The sequence below is a fragment of the Stomoxys calcitrans genome, chromosome 1 (genome assembly GCF_963082655.1).
Source record: "Stomoxys calcitrans chromosome 1, idStoCalc2.1, whole genome shotgun sequence".
Taxonomy (NCBI): Eukaryota; Metazoa; Arthropoda; class Insecta; order Diptera; family Muscidae; genus Stomoxys; species Stomoxys calcitrans.
In genome coordinates, this window is record NC_081552.1 from 211,499,066 (window position 1) to 211,525,704 (window position 26,639).

Sequence of the window (26,639 nt, forward strand, 5' to 3'; positions counted from 1 at the left end):
CTATCAAGAGATAATGAATGATTTTTTTATGGTCGAATTGGATGGATGCCACCTTAGCGCAGAGGTGAGGGTTTTCCCCTCCTAATACTGGCAACATTTGCAAGGTACTATGCCATGTATAATTTCTCTCCAAAAAGGTGTCGCACTGCGGCACGCCGTTCGGACTCGGCTATAAAACGGAGGCCCCTTTTCATTGAGCTTACAACTTGAATCGGACTGCACTCTTTGATATGTGAGAGGTTTGCCCGTTCCTTAGTGTAATGTTCATGGGCTAAATTTGCAATTGGATGGTATTGATCTGGACAACGTTTATTTTTAACAAGACGGCGTAGCCTCCCAGAAAATAGGCACAGACAGCTGATAGCAGCTTTGTGGAGACAAGGATGAGTTGCGAGGAGAAGGCCCAGGATTACGAGTGCAAAAACTTATTCCGTGCTTGATTCCCACCAGGCGTATAGCCATTTCTTCATTCTGGAATATTTAGAAACCTGAAGTGGTTGACAAGACGAAGCATTCACCTATGAGAGCTTCTCTCTGGTCTTTGCTTTGGTTTTTTGTAGCCACAAGCTTGCATGTCAGTTTTCTAAGGATATCCGGATCGTTCCGGCACGTAAAACTAATCGCTGTGGGAACGTTCGTTCTTTGTCTTGTGCTTTGGATTCCCCTTTCCTTCCTCTTTGGTTCTATAACCTTCCACCGTACTATGGTGCAACTCTATCAGTATCCTTCGACTTTTTTCTCTCTTCTGGGCCTATTATTCACGATGAAGCGTGCACTTTAACCAATCTCACATTCCTGAGATTGGTGGGAAGAATCGGCTAAGAGGCCGAGAAAGAAGGGCGACCAAAGATGGTGAAATAGGAAACTCAGAGTACTCTGGGAAAAAACGTAGAAAATTTCTCCAGCCGCAAAGTGGCATTAAGCAGTTATGGAAGAAGTACAAGCACCATACGAGAGCCTAAAGGATGGACTTAAGGAAGGAAAGGGATTGTCGGGATTGTATTTCTTGACATTTATTTTTAAAATTTTTTGCCAAAAAACAAACATTAAACGTCATTGTAGAAATCGGATTGTGGGAACTTTCATCATGAATTTATTGAATACTGGCAGTTTTAAAATATTATCATACGGTTCAATCCCATGGCAGCCGGTTGTACGTACCGAATTAACACGATGTATTCCTTCATCGGCAAGGGCTGCCGCCTCAGTGTACAACACACTGCTACAACAATATTATCATACGGTTGTTGTTGTCTTAGCCACATTTTTATGTGGAGGTGGCGATCCTCGTCAAGCTCCTGTAGGTGAGCAAGCTCGTTCCGGTCCAAAAGAAGACCGATCGCTGCGGAAACAGGGTGGCTATTGGTTATTTAAAGGCGCCAATAACTCGCCTTGTTACATCGAGCCTCATAGGCACTCAGTATTTGTGCAAAAGCCCGTGCCGCCCGGCCTCTCACTGAGACTATCCACTCGATACCGCTGATTGTCCGCGACTGCCGTTGCAGCTATTCCGTATGGAGCATTCCACTACCTGCAAGCTATGGAAGCGCCCGGTAGCTCGCAACTAAGCTTTTCGTGACAGTAATAACACCAGAAAGATCGAACCTCAATGCTCCAGCTTGCGTGGTATTCACAACTGCCCCGTGCGGGGATTATCAAACGGTATTGATGGGGTGTATCATGCACCAGGTCCGTGGTCAATATATCTTATTCAGCTGCCCTAACAAGATTGTGTGGTTTCGGTGGCCACAGTGGATACCTGTATTGCTAATATCTGGCATCCAACATCCTCTAACCTTATGTAAACTAAAAATAATTATTTCGTCTTGATCAAAATCTTGCCCGCATGGATTTAGAAAAACTAATGAATCTGATTTTCTAATCACCGATTGGTTAATTTTTGCACACATCTGGCAAAATATGTGAAAATTAATCATTCCGAGTGATTAAGAGCTCAAAGACATAATTTGTTTCAATGGTAATGAAAGAAATGCTTCCTTACAAATCTAAAATACTCACCTCTGAAAATTTGCTGTTGAAAAGCTTGCATAGCAGCAGCTGCAGCTGGATTATTGTTGCTATGAGCACCTAGATTTGCGGCTGCTGCCGCTGCAGCGGGATTTGATGCGGATGCTGCTGCAGCAGCTCCTAGATTTGCTAAACCACCTAATGCTGCCAAATTACCCAATTGTCCTAAATTTCCAAGGTTACCCAAATTACCAAGACCACCTAGACCGGCTAAATTGTTAAGACTCGGCAAGCCGAGAGCACCCAATTGAGCTGCGGCCGCCAAGGCTGCGGCTGAATATTTTTCATATTGTTGCTGTTGCTGCTGCTGTTGTTGTTGCTGTTGTTGTTGCTCGGCTGCCGCTCTTTGTTGTTGCTGCTCAGCACGGTGGTGATCTCGTTCGCGCTCACGCTCACGCTCCCTTTCGCGCTCACGCTCGCGTTCTCTTTCCCTCTCTCGTTCACGTTCACGCTCCCTTTCGCGCTGATGCTGTTGCTGCTGATGTTGCTGTTGCTGTTGATGTTGCTGATGCTGTTGCTGTTGATGATGGTGATGCATTTGACTTGGTGTTGGTGTACTAGGGCTGGGCTGAGATACATGCGATATGGAGACACGCGATGACCTTGGCGTTGTGGGAGGTGGTGGTGGCGGTGTTGGTTGATTTGCTGGAGGCGGTGTTGGACGCGGCGTTATACTAGGCGTTGGTGTTTGACATTTGGTGGGTATTACAGTTACCGATGGCGGCAGATTTACAAGAGCCGCCGCCGTTGAGGCGGCATGTGCCATCTGTGGCTGAGATTGATGGGCCATGGATTGCTGCTGAGACTGGCTCTGTGATTGGTTCCCAGATGAAATGGAAGCTATTAAATGGGCATCCACCGGCGAAGGACTACTTTGGGTAGCCAAACGTTGTTCGATTTCTTGTTCTTGTTGCAAAGCCTTAACAAAGGCTTGTTTCAGTCGATTGGTGTGTTCAGCTTTCAAAGCTTTCTTAACATTAGACGTAACACATTGTTCGCATATAACTTTTGGTTCTTTGTTACCTTGAAAATGGAAAATAGACGGAAAGGTATTTATGGTGGTGATGCTAACGGACGCTGATGCTGTCTTACCTTGTTTTTCCCATTTCCAAACCGGTGTAAAATCAATCTTACACTGAGCACAACGAAATGGTGGTGCAACAGCATTCGCCTTCTTGTTGGTTGTCAAATAATCTACCACAGTCTCGAGGCCAAGCAGGTAAACAAATTCCGTATTGCTGGGATTTGGTATAAAGTGCATCTCTGGTGGTGGTGGTTTAGGAGGGGGAATCTAAAAAATTAATAAATACAAGTAATTTTAATATTTTACATGGCATTAGCTATATGTATGGTTTGGTTACCCACCTGGAGTAAAGTTTTCTCCAATTGCTTCCTTAAAGCCAACTTGGCAGCTGCTTGCCTTTGAGCTGGTGTTTGTACATCTTCGCGGGAATTCACGCGATCATTCTGTTGAAAATCAAAAAGAGGGAATATTTTTAAAGTACAGCAATGTATACACAATGTATTTCAAACAGGGTATAGCTGACACCAAGTGTTACCAATTCAAATCAACACATTTTTTTTGCGTGAATATAATAAAAATGTATCGAAGGAATCTATATTTCAAAAGCCATTCACAAATTTTCCCACGTTCGTACAAGCGCAACTCCTTTGTCCTTGCAAAACTAACTTTTTTTGCTTCGGTAAGACTTTACCTTGAGCTCGTTCTTCAATATATGTTGCTCCCTTTCACGGGATATTTTCAAATCTTTTACAATTTGAATGCCACTACAGCATGGATTACGTTGAATTCGATCGTTCACTCGCTAAACCATTTCAGGTGGCGTTGGCGTTTGGCAACACTACCAGTATCATTATAACGATTTATGGTGAATTACACAGACATTCTGTTCACTTTTAGGTGTTTGAGTTCGCCAACAATATGCGGTAGTGATTTTCCCAGCCAAATATAACACAATCACACTCTTACGCTTGAACTCTATCAGAAATAAATTCAATTAATTTTTTTGTTTACTATTTTTGTACCATGTTTTAGGTTGGCGGATCTACCGACTCACATACTATCGTCCGGTGACGTATGTCAGTTATTTCAATGTCACCAAATATGCTCTTTCAATAAGAAAGGGCTTTTAGCCCACATATATATCATATCAAGTCAAATCAAAAATGAGATTATTCTTCGCGCCTTATTAAATATCCCAAATCATGTAAAAAATCGAATCACGCCAAGTAGATGAAGGGCTACACAGTTATGGGTGACTATAAACTATCATAATATAATAAAACCATCACACTGTTCGCCACTCCTCGCCACGTAATCTAAATGCAAAGTAAAACTTTCATTTTAAATAAACTCAGAAGCAGACTTTTCATGGCTTGTCTTTCAAAAAAATAAATATCATGTAGCTGTCATCTCTAGTTTGACAGCTATACCAGTATGAACTTGGTAACACTTCGTGTCAGCTACCCCTTTAAATGTGTATGTCATTTCTCATATTTACCTTTAGATCATTATGTGATTGGTTTTGTGTTGACAACGGTGGCGCTGGTGTTATAGATACCGAGTTGTTGATAGTATTAGGTACCTTAGAATTATCCGAAACATTAGGCTGCTGCTTTGTTTATTTATATTTTCATTCATATTTTGGTTAGTTCAATATAAACAATTACGTATATGACAGACACAACAACAAATGTATGGAGGGGGTTAGTTATTGTATGAAATTGATGGGTGGGTGATTAAGAAAATACGAACATTAAGAGAGAATAAGAAGATGATGATTAATTTTTTAGTGCTGTATTTTAAATTTATGAAAATGTCATTCAAAAACATTTAAAAATACTATATATTATGATATCCCGTTACTTTTTAGCGCAAAAGAAAGAAATACAATAACGACATCTTTTGTTAAGTGTGTGATGAGTGTAATGTAATTGATGGTTGTGATAAGTGTGTGTTAAGGATATGGAGAGAATAATCTTCAAAACTATTTGTATCCGACGGAGTAACGTAGAGGAAGGGATACCAAACAACGCTTCTGAGTGACTTTAACTTGGCAAAGTCCAGACAAATCTTGGTCCAGGCCCATGGTATCACCTGAATTAGTTGCCTTTAATTTAATTAAATTTGCTCATTTATTAATCGTTAGACCATATATGACTAAAACACTACAAATTTAACACCCTTTAAAGGTATTGAGCTAACATGTGCCGCGAAATCCACATTGTCTTATAGCCCTTAAACCTAAGAACAAATAACCCGCCCTTGTGGAAAATAAAGAATACTCTGATACCCCAGCAAACGAATTGTAAATCTACACCTAGAAAGAATGACAATAAACATATTGAATAATCTTGCAATCATCATCAGTGGACTGTATGTATGTATTGCCTTTAGATTGAAGATTATTATTATATATATTATGAGCATCTGCTCCAAAAAAAATCGCTCTATTCAGAGGGCCAAATTCAACACACATACGCAAATGCAGCATTTTCTACAGTCCACCGCTCTACCAACTTAGCTATCGAATGGTCAATTCATCGCTTTTTTATCTTTATTCGTTTTACCAATTAACCACAAAATATAAGAAAAAGATAAAGAGAAAAGGTTAGTGACGTAAAACAGCTGGCTTGAGATTATTGTGATTCACAATAGTGTATTATCATTCACAAAAGGGTTGTGTTGGATATTCATAATTATGAAAGCAACTTAAGCAGAAGGTGAAGTATTCAAACTGGCGGATGTATTGGAATAGTACAAGACCGACATTACCGCATTACTGGAATCGCGATAGATTGGGAGAGGAGTCACGACAAAACCGTAAATAGCTCCCATAATACGAGACAAAAGAGTGAATGTGGATTTTTGATTAGCCAGAGACTTAAATACCTTGTCCCCAGATTAGTTGTAGTATATAAGAGAATTACCACACATTTTCAAGAGAAGACAAGGACGAACAGACCTTGTATATATTCCTAAAGAGAACATATGAACTCTGTCCTGAACATGGAATTAAAATCTTTCTAGGAGACTTTAATGCCAAGGAGCATAAGTTTGGTCACACATTTTCATAAAAACCCATGCCCCAAGAGAATACAAGGACGAACAGACCATGTATATACGCCTAAAGATAACATATGAACTCTGCCCTGAACATGGAATTAAAATCGTGGTAGGAGACTTTAATGCCAAGGAGTATAACTTTGGTCCAACGATCGGAATATTGTACCTCCTTGTTAGAACCATGACATAATTACCGGGTAGTGTACCGTAAACAGCTGAGTAAATTTTTTTTTCTCGTGAAGTACACTATCTTTCAACGAGTTTTGGTTGTTTGTGTGTATTATAGTTAAGAACCATAACTCACAGAAACAACGAAAAATGGCGCGAACTAGTAACATACTCAAAATTGTACCAAAGTTGTACCAATCACTGATTTTGACATATAGTGCACTCAATATTTTGTTGTTGGTCAACTGCCACTACCTGTAAATGAATATATCTTACTCACAAGGCCACATGACTGTCCCCCGATAAAGAAGTAATCACGTTGCTATAGATGGAAGGCATTCGTTCAGCTATTGGAGGAGCGAACATTGATTCGGATAGTTACCTTATTGCCACCAAGAATTGCACCCGTCTTAACGTAGCGAGAAACGTACAATCTGACGCTGAATGGAAGCTGACGAGGTAGTACTTCGAAAGTTTGAGAGAAAGTTAATTTGTTAAGTGTATGACATGCGTTGATGGAGAATATCGGCGTCCTATGGACCGTACCTGTATGACGACGGTGACATAGTAAACGTATCAAAACAAGACGATTACTTTCGCTAGTTCATATTGTCGAAATAAATGAACAAGCCACAGCTAAGAAGACTTGAAAATAGTCGGATGGGAAGACCAAGTAAAGTAAGACATCTCTTAACTAGGTGGTAGAAATTGAATAGGGGGCAGACGATCGAGGCGCTTGCAAATTTTTTCCGAGTTCGGCTAAAATTTCTGTGATAACCAACTTAATCAATAGTTATGTTTGTTTTGCTGCATAAAGGCGCTATTACATGGCATGTAGATTTCTTACGACATGTCACTTTTTGTTTCACATTTAATTGAAAATGTTTGTCAAAATTGTTAATTTACATATGATTTATCATTTTTTCTATGTTATTTTCGTATGACATAACCCAAAAAAAAATTGTTAAAGTTGTGAGAAAGTAGTTATATCATAAATTTGTGAAGGCAAATTAATTTGTGGTTGCTTTCATTCGACTGACAACAGAAAACAGCTGATTTCTTTGTTTTTGTCAGAAGGAATAGAGCACGCTCTAATCGAAAAAAATTACATGTGCTATTTTGAAAAGTGATTTTCATATGTTAGTTTTGATTGTATCACAAGACATGTACAACTCAACATGTGCTAAATTTGACATGTCATAAGACAACTACATGTACATGTACATGTGTAATAGAGCCTTAAGCAACACTTTGAAAATAGGTAGAGCAAACCATCGATGACGAATGCCCTTGAGAAATTGCCGAAATGTCTAGTCTGTTAGTTTCTGGATGTCTGATATACTACGTCCATATATGATATACAACGCCCTTTGCGAAAATGCTAACATATACCTCAGTGCATAAACTGACAATGCCAGCCCGTCATGTCCACAACGGTCATCATAAAGAACGATAAAACTATCAATAAATATGCAGACAGTCTGAAAACAATGACGAAAGTCATTTAAAGAGAAATAATATGCTTAAAGATATTAAAATATATAACCATTACCTTATAATTGTACAAATTCTAGCTAATACTTATGTTACAAATTCAAAACTATTGCCAATATTTAAAAATAGCCTATATGATGATGATGTGTTTTAGTTGAGAGTAAGCGTTGTGTATGTGCTATATTTATGTGTTAAGTGTGCATTTCTTAGTTTTTTTTTTATTTTTTTAGTATGGTATAGTAACTTCTTGTTTTGTTGTCGCGTAATTATTTTAGGAAGTGATGATAATTAAGATAATTCTTTTTTATTTGTCTTTTAGTTACAACTAGCTATGGAAAATTAGTAAGTAATGGAATGAAACACAGCGCTTACTGCAACGATCACATTACAACAACTCACATTGCGTGATTTAAGTCCTGATGGTGGAGCCGATGTGGGTGTTATAGTCACCGATGGCGTTATGGTGAGATTCGGTAAATTGGTACGTGGCGGCAGTACACTGGACGAACGTGACGATGATAGTGATGACGATGTTGTCGCTTGAATGCTAATGGAAGAGGAGGAACCGCCTGCCGTTAATGTTGCACCGCCCGGCAATGATGAACGCGGTGGAGGCAGTATAGAATTGCTATTATTGTTGTTGCTATTGATGTTGATGTTAATGTTGTTGTTGCTAATGCTACTGTTACTGTTGCTAATGCTATTGGAGCGGTGAGGAGAAGATGTGGATACGGAAGATGAAGTGTTTATATTCGAACGGCTGTTGGTGGCACTGAAATGTAATAATAAAAGAAAACATTAGAAGGTGTATTAAGTATCAATTAAAGATAAGCAATAAATACATAAAAAAAGACAAAATATATAAATAAGTTAAAAACAAAAACATAAATAAAAAAAATAAAAAAAGAAATATAAAACAATCAAATAAAAAAAGAAAATAAAACAAAAAAAATAAAACAAAAAAAAAACACAAAACTAAAAAAAAATAAAACAAAAAAATTAAATAAAAAAATATAAATAAAAAAAATCAAATCAAAAAAATCATTTGAAAGCGGACAATTAACCGAGAAGCAACTCCTTACATATAATAGAAATTAACGTATTTGAAACTATTTTCCTTTTGTTTCTAATGTATGATTGCAAATTTGCCAGTGATCATTCCATTAAGGAACAGGGGCAAACTTCTCATATATCAATGAGTGTTTTCCGATTCAAGTTTAAGCTCAATGATAAGGGGCCTTCTTTTTATAGTCGAGTCCAAACATGGTGCCAGAGTCCGACACCTTTTTGGGCAGAAGTTTGTGCATGACATCTCATTGGGCAGAAGTTTTTGCATGGCAAAGTATCTGACAAATGTCGCCAGCAGTAAGAGGGGATAACACCAACGCTGAAAACTTTTTTCTGATGTTCTCGCCAGGATTCGGACCCAGGCGCTAGGCGTCATAGGCGGACATGCAAAGCTCTGCACTACGGTGGCTTCCAATGTGTGATTATTGTAACTAGAATTATGTCCTGTTCTGTCTATTTGTTAAAAAAACAGCCCTTGACAAAGGAAAGGAGTCAACCGAAGTGTTGGGAAATAATTAAATAAAATTCAATTATTTGTTTAAATGGACCTGTAGCAGGGAGGATAAAACATCGTGCAAAAAAAATAAATAAATAATAAAAAAAAATAAAAATATAATAAAAATAAAAAATAATACTAATAAAAAAATGAAAAGGGTGGCAAGATCGGCTTGGCCGAATCTTATGTACCTTCCACCATGAAACGCGTTTGTAAAGTTCATTGCCCGTTTTCTTGTTATAGGCGGAAACAAATTGATTGCTTGATTAAATATTCGGATATGAATTAAAACCTATAGGATTTCCAATCGTACCGGTTGGAATTTCGGTTAATATGAGTCATATTATGTCATGGATCGATTCGCTCATCATGAAAAATTTCAGCGAAATCGGATAAAAAAATTTGCTTTGTAAAGGCTCAAGAAGAATAACCGGGAGATCACCAATTTCTAAACGTGGACCGATTTGACCCATTTACAATCCCAAACGACCGACATCAATAAGCTATTTTTATGTAATATTTCGAGCGAACAGAAATAACTAGATCGTTCTTAGTTACATGCTAAAGTGTATGGGGTCTTAGAACATTATTTTGAGCTGTTAGAAACGGAATGATGAAGTTACGTTGCATAGAAAGTAAAAACCTTCCATTTTTTGGTATTCAAGTCTCAGGAATGGGACAGAACCTCCCTGCCCAATTAGGGTTCAACGATAGATAGTTGTTCAACTATGCTGCCCAACTGTCAGTTACATGCTATTTGAGGTCCAACGGGTATTAGTTTTAATAAGAAGGTTGGATCAGAGTATCACTGGTACAAAAGCAGTCCGGAAGCCCCTCAGGCATTTTTTAGCCTGACTATTAGTGATGATTATGTTGTTGTTGTTGTAGCAGTTTGTGTTTTATCTTTCGTCTGCTTGATTCTGTTGAGTGTCAAGACCCAGGAACTCTGCGACTAAGATGGGGTGCATCCACAGGGATATGGGTCTGAGTCGAGTGGGTCTGGCCGGGCAGTTAAACAGGTGACGTGTATCGTGCGGTCCCTGGTTACAATCGGGACATACATCTTGCACATTGGCATCAATCTTTGCTCTGTAGGAGTTGAGGCGGCTGCCTCTGCCGGAACGTTATTGTGCCAGAACTACTCTGGTTTACCGGGGGAGGTCAATTTCTTCAGGTGCAATGGGAGGCGGTCGTTCTCCAAGGACTACATTCACCCGCTAACCATTTACCGCATCTGCTACCGTGTCTGCATGAATGTTGTCTATACCTGCTTGATATGCCGCTTGATCTAGAGGTTCTCTCTTGTAGCGCTAAACCTCACGCTCTAGATCATGTAGATCTACCTTAAAGCTGCTGGGCGGTGGATATCTATCCACACGATGATGATTTGGATGGTCTCTGCAATAACAGCCCAAAAGGTATTGCTTAGACAGCATGTAGTTATGTCTTCGCACTGGTAAGATCTTTGTCTTCTGATGGAGGATTATGTTAAGTTGTTGTTGTGTTGTAGCAGTGTGTTGTACACTGCGGTTGCAGCCCTTGCCGATGAGGGACCTTATCACATCAATCCGGTACGTACAACCGGCTGCCATAGGATTGATTGTGTTAAGTAAAACATGGTGGCTGTGGTCTCAAGCCAAATTCACGGAAAGGCTGCAAACTCACGTATCAAACTTAGTTCCCACACAAAGGTTGTTTGGCAATGACCAAAAAACGCTGCATGGAGTTCATAGCCCTGCAGGTTTAGATCATAGTGGTAGGTTATACTAGTAACCACTTCGGTAACCAATCAGAAAACAAGTGCTATACTTATGCTATACTGCCTGACACCTTACATACTAGCACAGTTCCTCAAAATAAAATGACAATTTCCCTACTTACCTTATGCTAACCGATGAAGTTATATTACTACTGTTATTGGAACGCGAACTTTTTGCATGTACCGGCAATGGCACGGCCGTTGTCGGCGTTACACTCAAAGCTCCCTTCGATGTTAGAGCAGCCGGTATGGCGGCCAATGGGTTAGTGGGCGATACACTAGTTGGTGTCACAACAATGTTCTCCTTCATCACATGCTGCGATTGCTTTAGCTTCTTAAGCAATACCAATTTTGTTTCTTCATTGCGCAAATCATCCCTTAGGATACGTAAACCATTTTCACGTTCTTTTAATTCGGCGGGTGTCAATTCTTTTATGGGCACGTATGGGGGCATTTCCTCATCATCCGTTTCCGAATCGATATTGCCATTTTGCTGGCGTCCACCATTCATGCGAGCGGGCAGCAAAACAATATCGGGCGCTTCGGCATATGACTTGGGCTCAGTGCGCGGTCGTAGGACACGTCTTTGCACCTTATTTTCCTCGGGATTTGCATTGGTGCTGGGAGCATTAGATGAGTTCGTTGTTGGTGTTGATGTATTGTTGTTATTAGTGCTATTGTTACTGTTGGAATTGGTGGCGGAGGGATCAACACTTGTTATGGTTGTTGATATGTTATTAGTTGTAGGTGTGCTTGTGGAATTGCTGTTGCTATTGCTTCCTCCTCCTCCTCCTCCTCCACCACCCCCACTACTACTCCCTGTTATGCTGCCCGTGGCTAGATTTGCTGCTGGTGAAGAGTTACCATGTGCAGTACTCGTTGTAGATGGTGAGGTGGATGGTGGTGGGGCTGGTGTTATTGTTAGTCCGGAATTTTGTGTGAGGGCCCTCAGATCCCTAACTGTTGCCGGTGTTATAGTTAAAGCGGGATCTCGCCCAGTGCCTAAACTTAAGTCGACGACATCGTCGACTTCCATTTTGGCCATTTTCGCGCGTCGCGTCGTTTTGGCTTATGTTGAATAATCTGAAAAAAAAACAAATACAAATGTTTGATTAGTGTCTTTGGGTTACACAAGCTACGAGGTGACAAGAAAAAGGAAATACTTTTGTAAAAATTATTTTGAGAGATTTTCATTTATCACTGTTTAATCCGTTTAATTGTTTGAAAAACTTTCTGACATATAGAGAGAATGACAAAGAAAAGCGGAAGAAAGAAAAAGGCAAAATTGTCAAGGGTTTCTGCGACGATGATGTCGACTACAATGAGACTATTGACTGGTTGGGGGGTGTAGTGTTGTTGCTGTAAAAAGCGTGCATGCGTTTGAAAAACTTTGCTTTTGTTGTACAAGTGTTTTGCTCGGCCTTTAGTTTTTCTCCCATTCCAAAACAGCCGGCTCTTTTTTGTTAATAATTCTTTATCTCTATTTATGAGAGCGAGAGCACAGAGTAAGAGAATAGAAAATACTTTTTCGCTCTGTTTGTGTCGAGAACAGGGATGATAACGTTAATGCTTTTGCTACTTTAAAATCTTAAAAAAGTACCAAAGTGCCAACACAAGCAAGTTGTCACTGGCTATTGCAAATAAACGGAGTTAAGTTAGCTGGGTTCAAGCGCACGAAAAATGGCAATTATTTGAAAGCGAAATGCGACATACTCTATTCAAGGCCACAATAGGGCTGAGTTGTAGGCAATATGAAAAGTGAACATTTTTATATATTTCCTTGCCATTTAAAAGATCGCAATATTGTATCTGAGAAATGCTGCTTCAGTCACAACGACCGCATTCTTGAGTTGGGAGTTTTGGTAGTTTACCTTGCGACCAGTCGATCTCAGACTAATACTATGTTCAGACCAAAGATGTTTTGAGTAGGAGACTCGTTTTCTCTTTATAATGCTCTGAAAATTACTCATTTTTCCTTTACAATTTACATAGATATTATATATAGATGAAGAATTTGAACTTCGTACATAGACTGGTTGGTGGCGCTTGTGAATATAGATAAATGAGAATTATCTAAGAACATGCCGTAAGCAGAATTCTGCTCACAATGGCATGAAATTTGCGTCGTTTGCATTTTCTAACTATGCATTATTTCTTTTTCCGTAAAGGAAGCTATGGCGTAATGAACCTAAATGGGGTTTCGGCAGTCTTAGCTCTCAATATGTGTATCATTCTTTCTTTAATTTTTCTTTTTGCTGTAAATTTTACTTTTATTCTTCAGAGCTGCTGGCTTTGAAAAAAAATAAAAAATTAACGACACCTATAAGTTTGACATTTGCTTGTGCCGGTATCACAAAAGGTGGTCACATCGAGCAAAAGTGAATGGATTCTGAAATTTATATTACTTCCGCACATTTTTGTCATTTGAAACAATAAAAATTATTTTCACACGAAAAAAAACTTAGATCGTTTGAGTTGGTAACATTTCGTGTTGGCTACCCTGATAGCGCAAGTTCCACCCCATCCAGGACAGGTCCTTAAGATTCGTCCTTCTGGTGAACAATATTAGATTTTATACGAACCCCATTAGCAAATTTAGACAGCATTATATATACACCCTGAAACATGTATGTAATAGTATAAGGAAATCAGCCACCGACCAAGATAACGCTATTCTTGAAATCACTAAAATTCGCAACTGTTGGGCGGAGACGCCTCTCCTTGTGGTGTCTAGATATAATCTTCCTATTAAAGGCCTTTGTTGTGCTAATTACTCTGCCTTTCAACAAAATATAAACCCAATTCGTTTGGAGAGGAGGAATCCTCTTGTTCACCCTAGATTCATGCATATGACACATGAGCTAGTGGTATTTTTTTTAATTTATTAAAATTAAATAAACGTTTTGTTCTGATTGGTTGACAAAAATTTGCCGAAAATTTTAAATATCACGGCGAATCGAATTTTATTTGCCTTAAGCCTAGTACTGACTTCGACTTTTCACCCGAAAAACTGTTAAAACGTACTACAAAAAAATGTGTACGAAATGACTAAGTAGTACTTAGTTATTTGAACGAAACCATTGTAACATGTTGCCAGCAACATTGTCAAATTTCGTAGGGATTTATGTATATGCACTTATTTACAAATGTTGACATATCGAGTTCCCATAAAAAAGATGCTTTGTTGTAACAATTCGCCGATGAGACCACCTTATAAATACGCCTTGGTTCAGTCTTTGACGCCCTAACAGGCAAAAAACTTGAAAAATGACAGCTTTTTATTAATGATTCGAACCCAATTTCAATTGTACAAATTTACCGCCCTAGTGTACAACAACAATAAAACCAATAGTAAAAAAATTCGTAACGCAACATTTGGTTGTTTGTCTTTGTACTAAACTTGTGAATGTGAGTTTTATATAGTACTGTCAAAGGTGAGTGGAGTGTGTAATAGTGAATGAGTAGGCCTTGTAGTATTGAGGCAAATGGGCCCTGTACTATGAAGATGAGTATACACTGTAATATGATTTAAAGATAAAAAAAATGGGCCCTGTAATATAAAATACACAACTGTAAAAATTTGCAAATTTTTTTTGGGTCATCCACATACACACCGACATAGAGTTGTAATCTATCCATCTTTTCATATGAACTGTCCAACTCCATAAAAAACAAAGAAATGAAAAATGTGTGAAAAATAAACGCTTTTTCTACACAAATATTGCAGTTAAAAACAATAAATCCTATCATAATATGAGAACAAGATTATGTTGTTACTATTGCGTTGGGGTTGTATTTAACAAAAAAAAAAGATATTCTAGCTCTGTTTTATATTAGTGCTATAAAGTGCAGAACTTCGTTGTCCTGGATAGATGTAATTTTCATACAAATTACATTGCACTGCACTACATATTACCAAAATAATACACAGCCTTTGTTACTGTTTTTTGCAACTATTCTGACTGCTGAATAGAGTACCCTGCTATAGATACTTTCTTAAATATAACGGTACTATTTAAAGTACAAATATATGAACTTTATCAACACTGTTCTACAGAGGGTAAATTTCTCATCCTGTGCCTCTCACATTTATAAAGAGCACAACTACAACAAAGGGGTTTTGGTTCACGTCAAACAATAACCCCCAAGAGCATTGCCGTGGTTGTTGTTGTTTAAGGTTCCACTATTTCTTCGTTTACTTTTTACACCATGTTTTTACCTATTGAGTATTTTGAAGTGTTTCTTGTGCTTTTTAACTTTATTTTGCTTCGCCAATTCATATCAACTTTTTGTAACTTTCACTTCATCCATACTTTGAGGCATACGTTTCCTTTGCACCATTGATATCTATCTATCGGATTGTGCACGTTCGAATGTATGTATGAATTGTATGAATGTTTGTACAAATGCTTGAGTTTATCTGTGCCAAGATAATAAAATTAAGATTTCCTTCTTGGAATTCTAATGTGTTCACACATTGCCGTTGTTGCTTTCTTAAGGCGATGATAATAAACTAAAGGTACCTAGGTACATAATTAGATTTTATATTATTTTTGTTCTGTGTTTTTGGCACAATTTTGCTAAAGCATATGGCTATGTACATACGTCTGTTTATATGCATGTGCTGTTTTACTTCCTTTCTGGGGTTCCTTTAGGTACTGACCTTGACACTGTGCATAAGATAGAAATCATTCCAATGGTTGGTAATTAATTTTATAAGGAGTAACTTTTTGTCGAAGGAAATAAGAATGAAAATGAATCAATTACGGAGTGGATATGAAAGTAAATGTAGTCTTCTACAGTTTTAATGTAAACAAATTAAAGTTTTTTATGCACATAATATGACCTAAAGTTATGTTGGGGAAAATACCTACGTATGCATGTACATTTATGTAAATTATGTGTTTTTATTTAGCTAAAAACATTTTTCTTAAGCTACATTCAAAACTAAAGTCTGTCACTAATTGTCTTACCCAGCTGCCGATCATTAGGGTGGTACTATGTTCAAGTGAAGAACTCCATATACTTAGGTAATACAAATTATAAATGAAGAAGTAAAATTGGAAGTGATTTGATAATTATGATTGATTTTGACTAAAGGCGGTATTACACGATATGTATTCTCATATGTTTTTTCATATATGGTAATTTCTGAAGGTTGTACACATCGTGTGCTACGTACGAAAAATATATTATAAAAAATTTTTATGATTATGTTTTCACTAAAGCCTAGTTTCGAGTTTTCGTTCGAAAAAGTGTCAAACTACCCTATAAAAAAACTTTTTTAAAATGGCTACGCAGATTTTAAATGTATATGTCTATTAAATGCAGCGAACAATGCCAATCAGCTGTTTACAACAATTTTTAGTTTAATTTTATTAAGAAAATTTGTCTTTTTATCTTGTGTTATTTTTTGTGTAGGGATATTAGGGATAGTGAAAGATACTACACCCGCCCAGAAGTCTATGTGACTTTCTAATCCCTGGGAATTCAATAAAAACCTCTGCTCCAGTGCCCTCATTCAGCTTGGAACAATCCGTGTAAATAGAGGGACCGAAGTAGTTCGGGACGCCCCAATCACAAAGCTACCTTTCCGAGAAGACAAGCTCCAAGTCAACATCTAAGAAAGATCCGTCCGGCGTACAGGCCGTTGCGTTGCCAATGCCACATAGTTGTCGCACTCTATCGGCCTACCGCAGAACAAGCGAATGCCCGAAATCCATAGAGGGCGTGTCCCTGACTCTCTCAGTCAAAAAACTACCCAACGCAACGCCCTCCTCATACAAGTGCAAAGGTCTCAGATCAAGTTTCGCATTCAGTGCTGCTCTTGGAGTGCTTCTCCTTGCCTCTTATATCAGCAGCACCACAATACCCTGTACCTTCTCCATCATACCGCGTAGACTTACCCTCTATAGGGCCTGGTGATACACCAAGCAACCATACGTGAGGATCGGTCTAACCACAGCAGTGCACATCCAGTGGACTGTCCCTGGTCTTAGTCCCCAACTCCGACATGAGTAGAGTGCATTGAATCACCGTTTAACTCCAGAGAGAGCGGTAGCTCACTCCTTTCAGGACAAATTAGAGAAGTGGTAGAATGGGTAAGATTTAATGTCAATACGACGATTGGCTCAGACAGCTAAGCAGCCACTAAATCCCTGGAGAACATATTTCTGAACACAAAAACTGCCCTCGACTGCCGCAGATCTCTCAGCGAGATGGCTGAACAGTTCAAAATTCGACTGTTATGGGTGCCGGGCCACAGATATATCCCAGGGAATTGTAAAGCAGATGAGCTTGCGGGACTAGGAACTACCCTACACACTCTAGGGATGCAGTAGTCAGTGGGTGTGCCTCTAGCGACATGTAAGCTAAGTTTTCACGACCAGGCCCGAAGGACAACGAATGAAAGATGGTCACAAAGAGGGGGCTGTGAGCATTCCGAAACTATGTGGCCTAATCTAGACTTGAAGAGATCTACTGCTTTGCTGTCATTGGCTAGAACAGACGTCTCAGTCATTGTATCCGTCGTGACAGGTCACAGTCTAATCGGAAAACATGCTGACAGACTGAAGGTTGCCAGCAACGACTTTTGCAGAAGCTGTTGGGACATCGAAGAGGAAGAGACTATAGAACACCTTCTGTGTGTGTGTCCCGTACTAGTAGTTGGAAGGAGTTCCACTTTAGGTTCTCATATCTTTGAAAACCTGTCTGATTTAGCGGACGTGAACATTCGCAAGTTATTGGGCTTTTTAATTTGTTAACCGATTCTCTCGAAATTTCCCAGAAAAGATTATCTCTTTACTCTTGAATTCCCTGTAGAATTTCATGGAAATCTTTTCAGATTTAGATATAGCTCTCATATTTGTATATATCGCCCGATTTTAGCTTCTAGAGTCGCAGAAAGCGCATTTATTGACCTATCTTGCCAAAATTTTGCAAAACGTTTTCCTCGACGACTGCCACAGTATCTGAGAAGTTTGTTCGAAATCGGTTCAGTTTGAGATATAGCTCCCATATATATGTTAGTCCGATTTTGAGATATATTGCAATAAAGTGCTTATTTTTTAACCGATTCTATCGGAATTTGCCAGGAGGGATTTTTTTTATGACTCTCAACATTAGTGGTGAAATTCATCGAAATCGGCCCAGATTTAGATATAGCTGCCATATATGCCACTGCAAGCACATTGTGTGACCAATTTTGCCAAAATTTTGCACAACGCTTTCCTCGACGACTACCACATTATCTGAAAAGTTTGCTCGAAATTGGTTCAGAATTACATATATCTCCCATATATACAGGGTGGCTGATGAAAGCCGCTACCAAAAAAAAATGTAATAATTTTTTTTCTATTTAATAATAATAATTTAATAATTAATTTAATTAATTAATTAATTAATTTAATTAATAATAATTTAATAATTAATTTAATAATTTAATTTAACATGAATAAAAGAAAAATGTATTCCATACACCGAAAAAAAAATGTAGCAATATTCATCATTGTAGCAATATTCATCAGCCACCCTGTATGTTCGTCAGATTTTGGGTAATTTGCAATAATATTGTCATTTGTCAACCGTAGTTATTATTATTTGATACGGATTTTTTAATAACCTATCGGAAACATCCGCCGGGGTCCATCAAAATTGGTTAAGAATTGTATATAGCTCCCACAGTATAATACTTATAGGGAAGGTGTGGGGTATTATACAGTCGTCACCGCCCGACTCTTGCCCTTCCTTACTGGTTTCAATAAGGAAAATGTTAATAACACATTTACATTTATTTTATTGGGTTGCCCAAAAAGTAATTGCGGATTTTTTAAAAGAAAGTAAATACATTTTTAATAAAACTTAGAATGAACTTTAATCAAATATAAAGGGTGATTTTTTTGAGGTTAGGATTTTCATGCATTAGTATTTGACAGATCACGTGGGATTTCAGACATGGTGTCAAAGAGAAAGATGCTCAGTATGCTTTGACATTTCATCATGAATAGACTTACTAACGAGCAACGCTTGCAAATCATTGAATTTTATTACCAAAATCAGTGTTCGGTTCGAAATTTTGACAAATTTTGTTCAGCGATGAGGCTCATTTCTGGTTGAATGGCTACGTAAATAAGCAAAATTGCCGCATTTGGAGTGAAGAGCAACCAGAAGCCGTTCAAGAACTGCCCATGCATCCCGAAAAATGCACTGTTTGGTGTGGTTTGTACGCTGGTGGAATCATTGGACCGTATTTTTTCAAAGATGCTGTTGGACGCAACGTTACGGTGAATGAACACATTTCGAACCGAACACTGATTTTGGTAATAAAATTCAATGATTTGCAAGCGTTGCTCGTTAGTAAGTCTATTCATGATGAAATGTCAAAGCATACTGAGCATCTTTCTCTTTGACACCATGTCTGAAATCCCACGTGATCTGTCAAATACTAATGCATGAAAATCCTAACCTCAAAAAAATCACCCTTTACTTTTTTTACACTTTTTTTCTAAAGCAAGCTAAAAGTAACAGCTGATATCTGACAGAAGAAAGAATGCAATTACAGAGTCACAAGCTGTGAAAAAATTTGTCAACGCCGACTATATGAAAAATCCGCAATTACTTTTTGGGCAACCCAATATTTCGGCAGAGTTGTTTTCTTCGTACCACTACATGTGTGTGCAACAAAACGCAACCCTATATATGTATACCTATGACATTTACTCTTTAATTTTGAGAGACAAAAAAAATTTCATATTGTGCCAATGCTTCTTGCCAAATGCAACAGTTTAGTTTGTAAATACTTTTAGACAACACTAACAGTCAAGTTTGTCGTTTAATAAATTTAGAGCGCATAAGTTGATGTCATTATGTTTGCCGGACAAAATGAACTGGTGGTGCATGTCTACGGCAAAAATGTAAGACCAACATAGATAGAAGTGTGTGCTTAGACCTAAACAGGAGAAACGATGAAAAAAGACCACTGCATGCAGCAACAGTTTCATGATTTCAAAAGAAAAATAGACATACATTTCGTATTCAGAAGTGGAGAGTAGTATACAAACATCCATATAACATACATACACACGTTCATACATAGATGGACGGTAACGGTAAAATATACGATGAGCAACAGAAGCAAGTAGCCTGAATTTCATTTGGTCTGGCAAAATAGTGCCAAAGTCTTTGTCGGTCTTTCGTATTTTACTGTTTCGGTAAGACGTTGGTTGTTAAGTGAGTTGGTATGAAAGTTAGAGTGGTCGTAGCTTTTTGCTTGCTGCACCATTGAGTCGGCTGTCATCTTCGATACGATTCAGCCTGACAATGCACTCAAAAAGTTTTATTGTCAATATTTTCTAAAACCGTCTTAACTTTAACAAATATCGTTAACTACGACTGCCAAATTGTAGAAAGAGAAATATCGAAATCTCTTACTCGTTCTTTTCTCCAAACTAACAATTGTATACCTTGACATATTATTGTTTAAATGTAAATAGTAAGTGATCCCCAATCTTAAAAGTATAGGGGTCGAGAGATTTATTTGCAAATTCGTTAATAAGAACATTTTAGAAGTTTGAAGTTAACAGAACATTTTTTTGAGTGTAGTGTATTCTTCTTCTCTTTGGAGTATATGGACAATGAAAGCAGCAACATATAGCATTTCCATTACCAATCTGCTCTCATAGCGATAGACATCATCAGCAACAGTATATGCAACGGAATGTTATTTGGCTTACTTATGGCTGTTGCTTTACTTTTGTTGTTGTTTTCAGTAACAACATCATCTAAACAACCCATTAGACTATAAGACATGTCATATGAGCTGTCACTTTCTGTAGTCAAAAGACTTGTCTTATGTACATCGAATACGAATAGAGCGCGCTCTAATCGGCATGTTTTCTCATATGTATTGTACTTTTTTTTTGTATGCATGTATCTACATATATGTTCGGTGAAGTAAAAGCATGATTTAATCGAAAAAGTTGCACATTTATTCCAAAATCCATTTGTCATATTAAATATTTTGTATGTATCGCACCATGTGTACAACTTTCAGAGTTGCTATTGGTTGCCCAAAAGGTAATTGCGGATTTTTCATATAGTCGGCGTTGACAAATTTTTTCACAGCTTGTGACTCTGTAATTGCATTCTTTCTTCTGTCAGTTATCAGCAGTTACTTTTAGCTTGCATTAGAAAAAAAGTGTAAAAAAAAGTATATTTGATTAAAGTTCATTTTAAGTTTTATTAAAAATGAATTTACTTTCTTTTAAAAAATCCTCAATTACTTTTTGGGCAACCCAATATTTTTCAAATTACATATGACATGTCTTATCGTCTAATGGCAGCTTAACAATATGATTCGACTTTGTTTGACGTCCGACTTGACTGCACATAGTCGGATGAAACATACGACAATTCTTATCAAATCCGGAAAGAAATTGGTTCGACAAGTCTGAGCGAATTTAGCATGTTTGTATATTTTTGCTGTGAAACCATTGGATGCTACCGTAGCACAGATGGGTGCTACGACGCAGAGTGTCCGGGTTCGAATCTTGGCGAGATCATCAGAAAAAATTTCTGTCGTGTTTATTTCATGCTGGTGACATTATTGAGAAACTATGCCATGTAAAAACATCTTCCGTTCGGACTCAGATATAAAAAAGAGATTCTTAATGGAATGTTGAATAGCAAATTTGCAATTTGAATCGACGGAAAACACTTTCGAAGCAAGAATTGTTGCAGATTTGGTTAGAATTCCATAAGACAAAGTACATCTGAGTTCTACAAAATTTTATTCAAGATTTCGGTCAGAAATTGATACGACGAGTCAGAAAAAACATTCGAATTCTTAAGGAATTCTAATAAACTCTCGGTCAGAAGTAGATAAGACGTGTCAGAGAACACATCTGTACTCATTGAGACTCAACATCAGAATTCGGTCAGAAGTCTGAACGACAACTCGAATTTCCCTTCCGAATTTCCCATATTTTTGGTGAGAATTTTGTCCGAAACATCAGCAAAAACATCAGATTTCCCTCGCACATTTCGTTCCGATCTCTTGTCGGATCCGTATCCGAATTAGGATAAATTTTCCGACTTTTGTTCAGACTTCTGACCGAAGTCCGAACGTTTGGTTTACTGGGAATATATATTTTAGATAATGCTCTGAGAGTTACCAGTTATCCAGTGGTGCAGTGGTTAGGGTACAAAGGCATTTGGCATTATACAATAAATGAAAACGAAACCAGGTGGAAACTTTCACCGAGACAACGGATGGCATCCGCAAAACACCAGACTAACGAAAGGACTTAGTGTCTGTGTATTCTCCTTGGAATTGTAGAAGGGCGCCTGTTCAGCTGTGCAGTGGTACGTCAAAGAACTGACGTTGCAATGACTAGTCTGGACATCACCTCGTTGCAGCGAAACATCGCATCCGTATAAGCTTAGCGAAAACGAACCTGCACGGAAGATAGACGTCGAAGACACGAAGAAAACACTTCTTATCTTGTCCATTGCCCTCTTCATGGAAAATGCCGCGAAATACCTAATTGGCTACATAAAAGTCTCCCCAATGAACCCTTGATACGAACAGAAGCGAAATGCTACTGAAGCTAAAAATGCGGCATGCATAGCAGCAACGTGCCAGGCGAAGGAAAGCTATCGGAAAAAAAGAAAAAAAGTCGAATTGAGGTATGCAGGAGCGGAAAATCTACTAAAGAATCATATCAATGGCTTTGGTGCAGACATATTCTACTGCAGAGTCAAAGAAGGAAATCATGTAAGTGATACAAATGGTGTGCTTTGGATATGGAAAATGTTTACCAACTGTAGACGATCCTTGTTGACGGTATGGAATATATACCGCTGAAAAATCAAAAGGCAGGAGAAGCCGAGGGGTTCTTAGCAGAACTATTAAATATGGCTGGTGACACGCTGATAAGGCTTTAAGAGGAAAACATGCCCTTTGGATGGAACCTCAGTATACTATGTCTCGTACATAAGAAAGGAAAATACTTTCTAACGTACTGCGTGAGAGTTTAAAATCTCAATCATCAACGAGTGATGTCCGATTCAAGTTTAAGTTCAATGATAAGGGGCCTCCTTGTTATAGCCGAGTCCGAACGGCGTGCGCAGTGCGACACCTCTTTAGGGAGAAGTTTTTACATGGCCGCTTTCGATACTCCTTTACGTTCAAAGGTATTTCAAGCCATGTCTGAGTTTGGTATCCCTGCAAAATTAATAAGACTCTACAGGATGACACTGCTGATAAGCATTCCTCAGTAAGAATAGGAAAGAATCTCTCCGAACCATTTTATACCAAACGAGGTTTCAGACAAGTAGACAGCCTATCGTGTGATCTCTTTAATATCCTGCTGATTATGCGAGATGCAGATGTGAATAGATATGGCACACTAATCATAAGAGAACACATGCTCCTCGCCTATGCCGACGACATGGACATCATAGGTTGGTCACCGGAAGTAGTAACTGCTGCCTTTGAAATCGAATCGAATCGAAAGAGAGCCAATGAAAATAGGTCTGGCAATAAATGGATGGTTTCAACTCCCAAAACATGCATGGGTACTTGTGAAAGCAGATGAGGCAGTGCTTGTAGTATTTGAGAGAAAGATTCTTCGTAAAATATATGGACCAGTTTGCGTTAATGAAGAATATGACGACGATAGCATAGTTACACGCATCAAAATACAACGGCTGCGTTGATCATGTTGTCAGAATGGATGAAGAAGCTCCAGCAAAGAAGTCTTTTGAAGGCAAACACGGTGGTACACCCCTACCGGGAAGACCGAAAGCCCGATGGAAAGATCAAGTGGTGGAAGACACCTCGAAACTTGGTGCCAGAGATTTTAGAATGAGCGCAGAAAATCGAGGCGCTTGGAACTCTATTCTACGTTCGGCTAGTGGAACAAATGTTCTGTCATAGCCAATTAAAGTAAGTAAAGTATATGTCAAAATCAGTGATTAGTGCAACCTTGATTTTGAGTATGTCTCTAGTTGAGCACACACAACCAAAACTCGTTGACAGATAATGGACTTCGCGAAAAAAAATTTTACTCAGATGTTTGCTGTACACTACCTTGGTCAATATGTCTTGATGCAAACCTCTGCGCTACGGTGGCCTCAACCAGTTGTATACACTACGCCAAAGTGTAATAAAGAAGACCCAAGAGAGACTGATCGACACTAACCATAGAGCTGTTGAAAACCGCTTTGTAGTGAACAGCAAGACTACAAAGCCCATTTCAACAGCCCTATACGCTTAAAGGTGTTTGAAGATATGTCTAATTTTGGTATGTCTGTGAAATTGATATGACAAGATGACACCTAACATAAAATCATTTTTTAATAAATAGTTATAAGCACTTTTTGAAATATACACGAGAATAGTTCTATGAAAATCTTAACTATTCTCTAGGAAAACGATACCTTGCAACCGATAGTTTTCTTCTAGTAGCGTTGCATTTGGTCTATTAATTTCTAAATATGCTTTTAAAACTCACATTAATAACATTTTCATACGAAATTTATGTTCTGTGCTTTCCATTGGGCCCAACAAAAAAACTCCTCTTTTTATAATGTTTCTCTACAAATGCATAGCCAGCAATAGGATAGATATCGTCTTCATGGGCAATCAGAGGAAAATATCAGTATATAACCGATAGATGGGGTTGTATACTTTAGAAAGATATGTTGTTATGTTATGTTTAAAATCAAATGTAAGACTGTTGACTGCCTGACTGCCTGACAGACTTAATGTACAAAAGATTTATGAGATGAATATGCGACGATGACATCGACGACGCTGAGCTACACACCATCATACACATGTGGTGTACGAGTACATGAAATTGCGAATAAAAAGAATGTTCTTGCCCTTACCCCTATATCCGCACGACTAGTGCTAGGCCTTCATAGCTGTATGGATTTCCACACAACATACTATAAAATGCCAGTGTAGCCCCACTTGGCTTGCTTTAAACTGCTTTTGCAGCCTGGGGTTATAGAGAGAAGGCAACTCATGTTTTTTCTGCAGTTGTTGTTATTGGTGAGTGAGCGAACAATCAAGCTCTCTTCCTTTTGTTAAACAAGTCACGTTTTTTGGGAGATTTTCTTTTTTTTATATGTGTTGATGTTGGTCTTTTTTTTTTGTTTTTGCTAAAAAATATTTATAGGAGAGTAAACGAAAAAAAAACAACAACTAAAAATGAACCGCACAGATGAAAGTATTGCTGTCCATTGAAAAATGCCCTAATGTTATAAGCCATGATTTAAGAGGAGTGGGATATGAGCAGAGGATGTGTGCCATTATAAAGGGCATCTTTTGTTCATACAAAATAGGGTAAAGGGAGTTCTCATCAAATACTTAGATGAATTTTGGGGCCTTGTAGTTGTGCGAGGGCAATAAAATTTCTTTGTTTTAATAAAAATATTTGGTAAATCTTCTTTTATTAAAAGTATACACCTATATTCTTGATCGTCTTGACATTTAAAGTCGGTTTAGCCATGTCCGCCCGTCTGTCTGTGGAAAGCACGCTAACTTTCGAAGAAGTACAGCTAGGCGCTTCAAATTTTGGTTCAAATCGGCCTAAAACCTTATAAAGCTCTCATATAAACCGACTTCCCGATTTCACTTCTTGAGCCTCTAGAGGGCGCAATTCCTATCCAATTTGATGAAATTTGGCACAGTCATCATACCCACCACCATAGGATGATGGTTTGTAACCGTTTGTAACATCTCAAAATATTCGTCTAAGACCCAATAAAATATATATATTCTTGATCGTCTCGACGTTCTAAGTCGATCTAGCCATGTCTGTCCATCCGTCCTTCTGTCGAAATCACGATAGAGGTCGAACGCGTAAAGCTAGCCGCTTGAAATTTGCACAGACACTTAATATCGATGTAGGTCGTTGGGGATTGCAATAAACCGATCTCCCGATTAGACTTCTTGAGTCCTTACAAACCGTAATTTTAGACCGATTTCTCTGAAATTTTGCATGTAGTGTTATGCAATGACTTTTAACAAGTTGGATTAGTACGTTTCAAATCGGTCTATAACCTGGTATAGCTCCCATATAAACCGATCGCCCGACATGACTTCTTGATCCCTTACAAGTCGCAATTTTTGCCCGATTTGGCTGAAATTTTGCATTTCGTGTTCCATTATCACTTGCAACAACTGTGGCAAGTATTGTCCAAATCGATCTATAACGTGATATAGCTTCCATTAAAACCGATCTCCCGATTAGACTTCTTGAGCCCTTACACGCCGAAATTGTTGTCCGATTTGAAAAAAATCGGTCTATAACCTGATATAGCCCCCATATAAACCGATCGCCCAATTTGACTTCTTAAGCCCTTACAAGCAGTTTTTGTCCGATTTGGCTAAAATTTTGCATATGGTGTCCTGTTATGGCTTCCAACAACTGTGCCAAATTCAGTACAAATCAGTCTATAACCTGATATAGCTCCCACATAAACCCATCGCTCGATTTGACTTCTTGAGCCCTTACAAGCCGCATTTT

General features: G+C 38.2%; 1 protein-coding gene across 5 annotated transcripts in view; it reads right to left on the reverse strand.

The window, feature by feature from the left end:
* The window catches only part of LOC106086256 (mucin-2), a 177,185-nt gene that overhangs the window by 4,255 nt on the left and 146,291 nt on the right, over nucleotides 1-26,639 (reverse strand). For 3 of the 5 annotated variants that reach the window (XM_013250860.2, XM_013250855.2, XM_013250871.2), the window contains 6 exons: nucleotides 11,223-12,183; nucleotides 8,177-8,549; nucleotides 4,551-4,661; nucleotides 3,394-3,495; nucleotides 3,121-3,319; nucleotides 2,020-3,051 (listed from right to left, as the gene is read on the reverse strand). In XM_013250860.2, the coding sequence (XP_013106314.1) occupies nucleotides 2,020-3,051; nucleotides 3,121-3,319; nucleotides 3,394-3,495; nucleotides 4,551-4,661; nucleotides 8,177-8,549; nucleotides 11,223-12,145 (2,740 nt within the window). In that variant the 5' untranslated portion in view covers nucleotides 12,146-12,183. Of the gene's footprint in view, nucleotides 1-2,019; nucleotides 3,052-3,120; nucleotides 3,320-3,393; nucleotides 3,496-4,550; nucleotides 4,662-8,176; nucleotides 8,550-11,222; nucleotides 12,184-12,263; nucleotides 12,357-26,639 lie in introns of those variants that run through there. The other 2 variants (XM_013250864.2, XM_013250880.2) reach the window with 2 other exon arrangements.